Consider the following 11,834-nt stretch of genomic DNA (forward strand, 5'->3'; position numbering starts at 1 on the left):
GGATTCATATAAAATTCTTCCTTTTTAAAAAAATAATATTACAAAGGATGAGAAATGAAGACACCAGTAATTGAGATACATTGAGCTATTGAGATACCAGAAAGTAATCTCTCCAATTACTGGAATTTCACAAAACAAAAATTACATTGTACATGATATCCTTTTTTTTATAATAGTTGAAGTGACAAGAGTATCCAAATCCAGAACGAAATTGACACACATCTGAATACTTAAACCTCTCCTTGGCTACTACATAAAATTGAGTTAGACAGTCACAATATTGTTGTCACATTACATCCAGAGATGAACTGTTGACTGTAAATCCTACTAAAATTAAGATTACCCATTTCCCTCTCCTAACTGCCAGCTAACTCTGCTCCTTCTTCAGCTCTGCAGCCACTGTAGCCCTCAATTGCATCTTTGCAGCTTCTCGTTGCTGTCATCAGGAAGAAGGTACGGGAGCCTCAGGACTCACATCACCAGGTTCAGGATCAGTTACTACCCCTCATACATCAGGCTCTTGAACCAAACTTCTCTCAACTTCACACCCTACCATTGAAATGTTCCCACAAACTATGGATTCAATACTTACTGCTTATTATTTATTATTATTATTATTTCTTTCTTTTTGTATTGGCACAGATTGCTGTCTTTTGCTCACTGATTGAACACTCAGAGTTTGTGTGGTCTTTCATTGGTTCTGTTATGGTTTTTTTCTGTTATGAAGTTATGGAGTGTGCCAGTAAACAAATAAACCTCAGGTGACATATATGTACTTTGATAATAAATTTACTTTGAATATTGTTACAACTAGACTTGCCTATTCCAATACAGCCCTGTCTTTCCACCTTCAATGAACCTTAAATACAACTCTGTTAAGCAACACACTTAAAAGTTGCTGGTGAACGCAGCAGGCCAGGCAGCATCTCTAGGAAGAGGTACAGTCGACGTTGTCTGTTTCTGAACCCATCACGCATCATCCCTATGCTTACAGAGTTACATGGGCTATTTGGCAAGCTTGGCTCACTGTTACAATGTTCCTGCTTTTTTTTTTCAAATTTCTTTATGGATATATCCTTATTTTTCTAGGCATTGTCTGCTTCAGCCTTCTGGGTTACCTTCATTTTTTTCCCCAATTCTTGGCCTCGCAACAATCCTTCACTTTCGGAGATAAGACTATCTTCATCTACAATCACGATGCCTTATGATCTCAAATGAAGGTCCTGAAGAGTCCCTTCTTTTCCAGTCCTGAAACCCTGCTTTTCGAGCATCTACCCTTCTGCTTGTTTTAATGACTTACAGTTAAATGCTGTCTGATGACGCCCCTCTGTAAAGTGCTTTGGGATGTGTCACTATATGAAAGGCATGAGATAAATACACGGCATTGATGATTGTTTAGAATATTACAGTCACTCCAATCTGACCTGTGCTCATTCCCCATTCTCACACAGCCGTGAGCTGAAGAGAATGGCTTGGAGCAATGTGCCTATTCTGCAACTTGTCAGCTCTGCATTTCTTTTTGTAACATTGAGGGCTAGCAGACAATTTCAGATTTCTCCCAGTGTAAACAAGCACTAGATTTACTCAGTTATTAATTTATTAATGTATTCCTTTAGATAAACTATTTTTTTCTATTATTATGTATTGCATTGTACTGCTGCCGCAAAGACAACAAATTTCACGACGTATACCAGTGATATTAAATCTGATTCTGACAATGTCAACAGTTAAATGTTTAGGCAGGACCAACATAACCATCAATATTGGTTTCCTCTAAAATTCAGTGATAAATGTTTTCACAAGTTCATGAATATTCTTGGCAACATGGAATTTTGTATCTTGGGAGAAACAATTGAGATAAACAAGGATTAATTGCCATTTAAATGAAAAATGTAAATTGCAATAGAGCAGACATAAATAAACTGCAAACATTCAGTTAAATGTTTCAGAATCAGAAATGCACTTTTTAATTTTCCTGTTCTAAACTCTTCCAATTCACCAGATGGCTTGAAAACATTAGCATCGCTGTTTTGCTGAATTTAAACTAAAATGGAACTGCTAACTTCTTCCAGAAGGTATCGCCACCACCTCAGCAAGTTCAAGAAAGGATGACTTTGTAAAGCAATAATTTTAGTTTAACTTTACAAATAGAGAATCTAAAATAAAGTTATCCGCCCACTCTGAATTTAAAATAAGTTATCACATTCTACAGTTAACACATCCACAACAAAAATCCGCCCATAACTGCAAATTAAATGTATTAAGCAAAAAGCGGAAGAATTTCAGAATTCTAACTACTTTTAAATTATCTACCTTTCCTAATGGCTGACATGATCCACAAAATATTACACATTAGAGCAGGAAAGTAAGCATAAATTTATAAGCAGAGTTGTGAAAAGATGTTGGCCTGGTTACTGTTCTAAGAATTCCGCTGCTGGGAACATGACAAGACTTCCTTTGATGACTGTACTGAGCTCTTGCAACTTCCTTCTCAGTCATTTCCTTAATTTGAAACAAAATCCTCGGTTCAAAGAAATATTTGCTTTGTTTTTCAAGATGGATTGTTAAAACACTGACTCACCAATCCACTAAACAGCAGAACTAAAGGAAAAGCCTTTGAATTACCTTCTTAGTCTGCTGTACACGGTGAGGGCGAGGGCCAAATCCCATCTGTGGCACAGACAGCAGCATCTTTACAGGCTTTGGTGTCACACAATCAAGTCGCACAAGGGAGATTATGTTGCACAGGAAGCAAGGCTCAAACGGTGAATCTACAAGTCAGCCAATTTGTGGGGGAACACCACATAACTCACTGCTGTGCACAGAACGTCACTGGCAGTTTGGTAGGCCTGAGTTTTGGGAGGAGTCTGAAAACCACAGGGCAGAGGGAGGAGAGGCAAACTGAGCTCATACTGATGAATGAATGGTATTCTGCCTCAGGCAGAACCAAGCAAACTGCTTCGACAGAAGCGATACAAAAAAACATTGGTATTTTTCTTGCTAAAAGCAGCTAAGAACAATTTGATTGTATTGAACCTTTTAGCAGGAAAATTTGAAAGCATAAACTACAATCCGATCAGTACAAGACTAACAAACAGTGGTTATGCAATAAAACTGTATCTCTGTAAATGAAATAAACGGGTAACAGATTTAGGATACAGCTTACTAACACTGGAAAAGTTAATATTCCAGAATATATTTGGACACCTGCTGCATTCCTAAAATGAACAATATATTTATAGTGAGTAACATGCGGAGATACGAAACGTAGCAAGAAGCAGACTTCTGGAGGAACTCAGCAGTAAGAGCTGTGGAAGCAAAGGGCTGGTCAATGATTTGAGCGAGGAGGTTGAGGAGAGAAGGGAGGAGGTGAGGGGGAGGAAGAGGTGTGGGAGATGGGGAGGTATGGTTGGGAAGGAAGGGGAATGTGGAGAAGGGAGGGGCAGGGAAAGAGGGGAAGCGGTGGGGAGGAGGGAGTGGGAGAGGGGAGGGATGAGTGGAGGGGAATAGAGAGGAGAATGGGTGGGGGAAGGAGGGAGAGGAGAGAAGGAGAGGGAGTGGGCTCAAAGGGAGGACCTACTGTTGCCTGTAAATGGTTTGTACATTTTACCCATGATGGTGTAAGTTTCCTCCGAGTGCTCCGGTTTCGTCCCATTGTCCAAAGACATACCAGTTGGTGGGTTAATTGGTCATTGTGAATTCTCCTGTGATCAGGCTAGGGTTAAATCAGGGTTGCTAGGCGACGTGGCTTGAAAGGTCAGAAAAGGCCTATTCTGTGCTGGATCCCAATAAATAAAGAGTGGTTGGAGTAATGAAGAAATTAGAAATATTTGATGGAGGGATTAAGACTCCCAGCAGATTGAGTGTGTGGGTGATAGGCAGGCCAAGGGGTACAATACTGGGTGATGGAGTGCTGGGCGTGGTAATGTTGGAAAAAGAAGGATGAGGCAACCTAGGAGAAAGAGGCAGAAAGGATCACAGGGGTTGTGTGTTACTTGAAAATAGAGAACTCGTACCATTGGGTTGAGGACTTTGAATCTTTAAAATATGAAATGTTGTTAATACAATAGATTCTGGCTAATTGAGTCATTGGTTAATTGGGGCTGCTGCGTATTTGGGACAACTCTTAAAGAACAAAAAATAATCGAGAAAATAGCTGAGGTTCCCTTCATTTGTTTGGGACACTTTGCCATTTAATTGGGGCAGGAGACTGTTGCCTAACACTTTCTAACTAGCATCAGTCCTGTGCACTAATGTGGCTGTTAGACACTACCCTGTGCTTAGTGCGAAGAGTTTTAAAAATAGCATCAGTTGCATGTGCTTGTGTTCAAAAGCAGTGATTTTTGTCACTGATGGTTCACGAGAAGTAAGCAGTAAAACAATTCAGAACTGTTTTGCTCACTGTGGTTTCAAGCATTCAGGCTTGGAGATGCCAGAAACAGCTGGGAGAGAAAATGAATTGATTTCACTAGCTCAATAAGTTAAGAACAATGAAGAATTTGAAAGTAGCAACAATCATCTTGAATGTTACAATGAAAATGAAGATTTGGAGGATGCAGTTGTTCAAAACATTGTATAAAGGCAGTCCCTTATCTGTACTGGGTGACTGCACTGATTTTGTTGACTTACAGGCAGTGTGTGGCAGCATACAGGTACACTGGATGATAGGCAGGTCGCGAGGGCAGGGGAGAGCAAAGAGAAGGGGGAATGGGGCCAGAGAGATAAGGGGAAACAAGAGATGACTGGCTACTGAAAATTAGAGGAGTTGATGTTGATGCTATCAGGTTTGAGACTACAGAGATGGAAAATGAGATGTTGCTCCTTCAGTCTGCATCTAGCCCCAGCATAGCAATGGAGGAGGCTGTTGACAGACACATCAGTGTGGGAATACAAAATAGACTTAAAGTAGTTGGCCACCAGGCGACCCTGGCTTCTATGGCAACCAGGGTGAAGGTGCTGAACGAAGCAGTTCCCCAGTCTGCACTGGGCTTCAGTCACATAGGGAAGGCTGCACCAGGAGCAATCGATGCCAATACTGATACTGATGGATTTGCGTGTGAAGTAATTCACACAAGATGCTGGAGGAACTCAGCAGGTCAGGCAATATCTATAGAAATTGAATAAACAGTCGATGTTTTGGGCCAAGACCCCTCCAAGGATGGAAAGGAAAGAGGAGGAGGCCAGAATAAAAAGGGAGGATAGCTAGAAGGTGAAAGGACAAGCTATGTGGGTAGGAAAGATAAAGGGCTCGAAAAGAAGGAATCTGATAGGAGAGGAGAGTGGACCATAGAAAAAAGGGAAGGAGGAGGAGACAGGCAAGTGAGAAGAGGTAAGTGGCCAGAGTGGGGAATAGAAGAAGAGAGGAGAAGGAGGGAAATATTTTTACTAGAAAGAGAAATCAATATTCATGCCATCAGGAAGTGTAGCCTTACCCAAAAGGACTCTTAGGGCCCCAAATGGTGGTAACTGGGGTGTTGTAGGGGCAGGAGTAACACATAGGGCAGCGGCAGGGGAAAATACCGAGGGGAAGTCAGTGGGGAGGAACAAGCAGACAAGGTAATCATGAGGAGAATGATCCCTGTGTTAAGTGGAGAGAGGAGGGAAGGGGAAGATGCGTCTGGTGGTGGGATCCTGTTGGAGATGGTGGAATTTGCTCAGTATGATATTTTGGATACAGGAGGCTTGTAGGGTGGTAGGTAAGGAGAAGGAAACCCTAAGGCGCTAATCTATTCTCTCATTTCCTCTGCCTCTTCTCATGTTGTGGTTTTCCTCTCCAGGGTTCTGAGATGTCCTCATATTCTGGTTCCCCTCCACTGTAATCAATGCAGCCCTCAATAGCATCTGGTGCTCTCAAATGCAAAACTAACTAAATTTGATTGGTAAGGAGTTTAAATTCATAATGCAACAATTGCTCAAGAACTTGAATACATATTTTTTATCACAAACAAGAGAAAATCTGCAGATGCTGGAAATCCAAGCAACACACACAAAATGCTGGAGGAGCTCAGCAGGCCAGGCAGCATCTATGGAAAAGAGTAAACAGTCAAATTTATGGGCTGAGACCCTTCATCAGGACTGGAAAAAAAGTTGAGAAGTCAGAGTAAGAAAGTGGGATGAGGGGAAGAAGAAACAGTAGGTGATAGGTGAAACCGGGGTGGGGGGGGTGTGGGGAAGGGAGGAAGTAAAGAGCTGGGAAGTTGATTGGTGGAAGAGATTCAGGGCTAGAGAAAGGGAAACCTGACAGGAGAGGACAGAAGGCCATGGAAGGAAGGAAAGGAGGAAGAGAACCAAAGGGAGGTGATAAGAAGATAAGGAGATATGGTGAGAGAGGAAAATAGGAATAATGGTGATTGGTGAAGGGGGGCATTACCGGAAGTTTGAGGAATCAATGTTCATGCCATTGGGTTGGAGGCTACCCAGACGGAATATAAGGTGTTGCTCCTCCAACCTGAGTGCGGCCTCATCGTGACAGTCAAGAAGACTATGGACTGACATGTCGGAATGGGAATGAAAAGTGGAATTAAGATGGGTGCCCATTGGGAGATCCTGCTTTTTCTGGCAGGGAGAGCGTGGGTGCTTAGCAAAGCGGACTCCCAATCTGCGTCGGGTCTCACCGATGTACAGGAGGCCACATTGGGAGCACCAGACACAGTATATGACCCCAACAGGCTCATAGGTGAAGTGCCGCCTCACTTGGAAGGACTGTTTGGGGCCCTGAATGGTGGTGAGGGAGGAGGTGTAGGGACAGGTCTAGCACTTGTTCCACTTGCAAGGATAAGTGCCAGGAGGGAGATTGGTGGAGAGGGATGAATGGACAAGGGAGTGGCATAGGGAGCGATTTCTGCGGAAAGCAGAAAGCGGGAGGGAGGGAAAGATGTGCTTGGCGGTGCAATTTCACTGGAGACGAGATAGATATTTTTATCCACTAGATTCCAAAAACATTCAAAGTGAACTGTTCTGGTACGTATTTTACAGAAACGTATATGAGACTGAAATTTTGCATCGACTCATCTGTGTGTAGATCAGAATTTGATCAGGCATGCTGTGCTGGCTGGGTACTGATATCATGCATCCACTTCAAAAAGCAGCCGTGTATCTCAAATTCTTTTACTTTTATCTGTTCCCTTTCTCTCAACACCCTTGCCCTGCAGAAGTGACTTAATTTGAATTTAACCGGTTTGAAGATTTCCGACAGCAGCTACTCCATTTCCACTGCTCTTTGTGTGAAAAAGTTTTTCCTGCACTTAGTTTTAAGACTCCCACCGGTGCCTGTAAGGAGTTTGTACATTCTTCCCCTGACAACGTGGGTTTCCTTCGGGTGCTCCAGATTCCTCCTGCAGTCCAAGGATGTACCAGTTGTTCAGGTCAATTGCTGATCATAAATTGTCCCGTGATTAGGCTGGGGTTAAATCAGGGGATTGCTGGGCGACGTGGCTGGAAGGGACAGAAGGGCCTATCCCGCGGTGTATCTCAATAAATAAACAATAAACTTAGCTTCATCCAGAATAACAAGGCAAAGCAAACAGTTTCCTTAATCATTTTAAAATCTTCGTTCGTTCACAACCAACAATCTTAACTCCAAGGGAATAGGAAGTGTCTCATAATAAGACCATAAGACAAAGGAGCAGAAGTCGGCCATTCGGCCCATCGAGTCTGCTCCGCCATTTTATCATGAGCTGATCCATTCTCCTATTTAGTCCCACTCCCCCACCTTCTCACCATAACCTTTGATGCCCTGACTACTCAGATACCTATCAATTTCTGCCTTAAATACACCCAATGACTTGGCCTCCACTGCTGCCCGTGGCAACAAATTCCATAGATTCACTACCCTCTGGCTAAAAAAGTTTCTTCGCATCTCTGTTCTGAATGGGCGCCCTTCAATCCTTAAGTCATGCCCTCTCGTACTAGACTCCCCCATCATGGGACACAACTTTGCCACATCCACTCTGTCCATGCCTTTCAACATTCGAAATGTTTCTATGAGGTCTCCCCTCATTCTTCTAAACTCCAAGGAATACAGTCCAAGAGCGGACAAACATTCCTCATATGTTAACTCTCTCATTCCCCGAATCATTCTAGTGAATCTTCTCTGTACCCTCTCCAACGTCAGCACATCCTTTCTTAAATAAGGAGACCAAAACTGCCCACAGTACTGCAAGTGAGGTCTCACCAGCGCCTTATAGAGCCTCAACATCACATCCCTGCTCCTATACTCTAGTCCTCTAGAAATGAATGCAAACATTGCATTTGCCTTCTTCACCACTGACTCAACCTGGAGGTTAACCTTAAAGGTATCCTGTACGAGGACTCCCAAGTCCCGTTGCATATTAGAACTTTGAATTCTCTCCCCATTTAAATAATAGTCTGCCCGTTTATTTCTTCTGCCAAAGTGCATAACCATACACTTTCCAACATTGTATTTCATTTGCCACTTCTTTGCCCATTCTTCCAATCTATCCAAGTCTCTCTGCAGACTCTCCATTTCCTCAGCACTACCGGCCCCTCCACCTATCTTCGTATCATCAGCAAACTTAGCCACAAAGCCATCTATTCCATAATCCATAATCTCTGAAATGTTTGGGAAATTATACGTTGGAAAAGTTATGGAGATACAGCACAAAATAGGCTCTCCCAGCCCTTCAAGCTACACTGCCCAGCAAACCCCGCCCCCCCCCCCCCCCCAGTTTAATCCTAGCCCCTAGCCTAATCACAGGACAGCTTACAATGACCAATGTAATCTACCAACCGGTATGCTTTTGAACTTTGGGGGGGGCGGGGGGGGGGGGAACTGAAGCACCCGGACTGTGGGTGGAAACTGGAACACTCGGAGGAAACCCACACGTCACAGGGGGATCATACAAAATCCTTTCAGGCAATGGCGGGAATTGAACCCGGGTCACCTGTACTGTATAGTGTTGAGGTGGCCACTGCACTGCTGTGCTGCCCTACTGAACCGATAAGATAGTGAGGAGGCCTCACCTCATAAAATCAAAATCATTAAGGGCAGAACATACCGTATCTGTGGCACAGGTAAACATTAACAATGCAGGGTACTGAATGAATCAGGAAATTAGAGACATATTTAGCAAGCGTAATAGAATAATCACAGGTGGCTTTACAGTGGACAAGCTAAATTAGTAGTAATTGTGTGGAGAACAAATTCATGGCATGCATAGAAGAATGTTGAGAAAAAAGAGGGAACAGGCCATTTTGCATCTTGAATTATGAAACGAAAAAGAGTTTCCGTAGATTGAAAGACAGCACTTCTACTCTCTAAGAACAGAAAGAGACAATGAGAAACTATAGATTAGCTTACCTGACATTAACAGGTAACATGTTTTAACGTTAGACTCAGTATCATTTCCCAGAAATTATAGAGTTCGATAAGATTATGTGGGTAGGTTACATCCATTTTCTATTCCCTTGGGTATAGAATAGTAGTTGTGAGAAATAACTCTGAAAATATGTAGCTTGGGTGGTTGATGGTTGGGTTGAATTGTTCCTCGATCTTGGCAATCCATTTGCAAATGTTTCATTGCCATACGAGGAGACATCATTGGTGCACTGTTCACTTGTGGTGCGCCCTCCGAACGCTCGGCCTTTACGTACTTATCAATCAGTTGATTGGCCGTCATTACGGAAACTCAATTGTGATGTAGGGCGGGGGTCTCGTCACTGATTGGTTGCCTGGCGAACTCCGTTCTTTAAGGTCTAGGATTTTGCCCATATCGGCTTATAAATAGGATCGAGCTTTACATGTCAGTTTACAGAATTATTTGCAGAAAACCACACTTCTAGGAATTCTCTGGCATGCCACATGTTTGCTTGCATCATAACTTTCACTGAGTGCCCTTCCCGATCTTCATGGTTGGTTGTGAATTAATGAAGCTTTTAAAATGATTATTGAAAATACTGGGGTCTCTTATGATGAATGTGGATGTCAAGCAGTTATAAAATGATAATAGAAATTACTAACAGGCTTGGATAAAATCAACAAGAATCAAGGAAATCAAGTCTGACATATGTTTTTGAGATTTTGATTGTGGTTCTTCCATTGCCAATAGTGTTGATGCTGTCTATCAATGAACCAGACAGATCACTTCTGCTCATGCTGAGGAGACTCAGTTCCATGCCAGGCCATGTTAAGATAATTGCTTGAAGTCACCCGTGCAAGGCTATTATATCTTCTATTAAGTATTAGCAATTTTCCACCAACCCAGCTAACACTGTGTAAGAAAATTAGGACAGCAAAAGCAAGCAAATAGCAAGCTTTAAAGAAATCATGTGAATGATTTCTGACTTTGGATGGTATTTGAGTCGGTTTGATCAACAAGTTTGCTTGGAATGTGTAGCTTTTTGTTTTGGCATTGTGTTCAAGTAATTTACAAGCATTAATACTAGAAGAATGAGGGGGATCTCATTGAAGTCTATCGACTGCTAAGAGTCTGAGATAGAGAGGATGTGGAGATGATGTTTCCTATGGTAGGGGAGTCTACGATCAGAGGGAACAATCTCAGAATAGAGGGACATCCATTTAGAACAGAGATGAGGAGGAATTTCTCTAGCCAGAGGGTGGTCAATCTGTGAAATTTGGTGCCACAGTCAGCTGTGGAGACCAGATCATTGAGTGTATTTGAAGCGGAGGTTGATAGATTCTTGATAAGTCAAGGTGTGAAAGGTTACGGGGAGGAGATTGGGGTTGAGAAGATTGGGGTTGAGAAAATGGTGGACTGGACTTGATGGACCGAATGACTTAATTCTGCTCCAATGTGAAAGGTGATCCAGGAACTATGAAGTTCTGAGAAAATGGAATTGTGTTTATTGATAGTATAATCTGACAAGTGATCATGGATAGCCCAGCCTACAAGAGATTATTCATTATTCTTTTTTAAATCTAGTTGTCACTTTGTTTGATTTGTTATGAGGGGCTCAAACGAATGCAGTGTACATTAAAATGAAGGTATCAATCCTCTTGATGGTGCTCTGGGCAGCATTCTTCATGAAGTATCATGTATCGTCTAACAGTTTGGAAGTGAGATTCTTCCAAGTGCTCAATATGGCGTCCTCATGGTGTCCACATTCTGGCACAAGCTCGCTCAAAGGCATCTTGAACCACGGCAAGCCTGGATTCCTCAAGATGCCTTCTGCACCAATATACTTTCTGCTCTCTGAGAAGCGAGCGTGAGATCTAGAACATAGAACACAGAACAAAGAATATAGAGCAGAGCAGCATAGGATCAGACACTGTGGCTCTCGTTGTGCCAAACTATTTAAAATGGTGATGCCTGTTGAAATTGATTTCTTCTGCCTGCACATGGTCCATACCTGTCCATTCTCTGCAAATCCTTATGCCAATTTAAGAGCCTTGAAAGGGCTTCTATTGTATCTGCCTCCACAACCACCCCAACAGCACAGTCCAGGCATCCACCATTCTCTCTGTCCCACACATCCCTATGGACTACCCCGTCTTGCCTTAAGTACATGTCCCCTATTATTATACACCTCAGCACTTGTAAAAAGATATCTGCTGTCTACTCCATATATGCCTCCCATAATTTTATAAACTTAGACCGGGTCACCTTTCAGCCTCTGCTGGTCCAGAGTTAACCAACCTCTCCTAATAGGACATGGCTTCTAATCTAGGCTTATCCTGGTAAACATCTTCTAAACCCTCTCTTATAGACTCCACATGTTTCTTATAAGGGGGTGACCAGAACAGAATGCAATATTCCAGATACTTGTTACATACACCTGTTAGGGTGCATTCTCCAGTTACCTTATAAGGTAACCGTAGCCTTCAGCCAGGAGCAGGTGTCATCAGGTGGTTCCCA

General features: G+C 42.7%; 1 protein-coding gene across 2 annotated transcripts in view; it reads right to left on the reverse strand.

Moving 5' to 3' along the window:
• LOC140199625 (RNA-binding motif, single-stranded-interacting protein 1-like) overlaps positions 1-2,860 on the reverse strand; it is a 215,447-nt gene extending 212,587 nt beyond the window's left edge. For both annotated transcript variants that reach the window (XM_072262018.1, XM_072262017.1), the window contains exon 1: positions 2,626-2,860. In XM_072262018.1, coding sequence (XP_072118119.1) covers positions 2,626-2,691 — 66 coding nt within the window. In that variant the 5' untranslated portion in view covers positions 2,692-2,860. The remainder of the gene's footprint in view (positions 1-2,625) is intronic.
• Positions 2,861-11,834: the final 8,974 nt, after the last annotated feature.

This window comes from Mobula birostris, chromosome 6 (assembly GCF_030028105.1).
Source record: "Mobula birostris isolate sMobBir1 chromosome 6, sMobBir1.hap1, whole genome shotgun sequence".
Lineage (NCBI taxonomy): Eukaryota > Metazoa > Chordata > Chondrichthyes > Myliobatiformes > Myliobatidae > Mobula > Mobula birostris.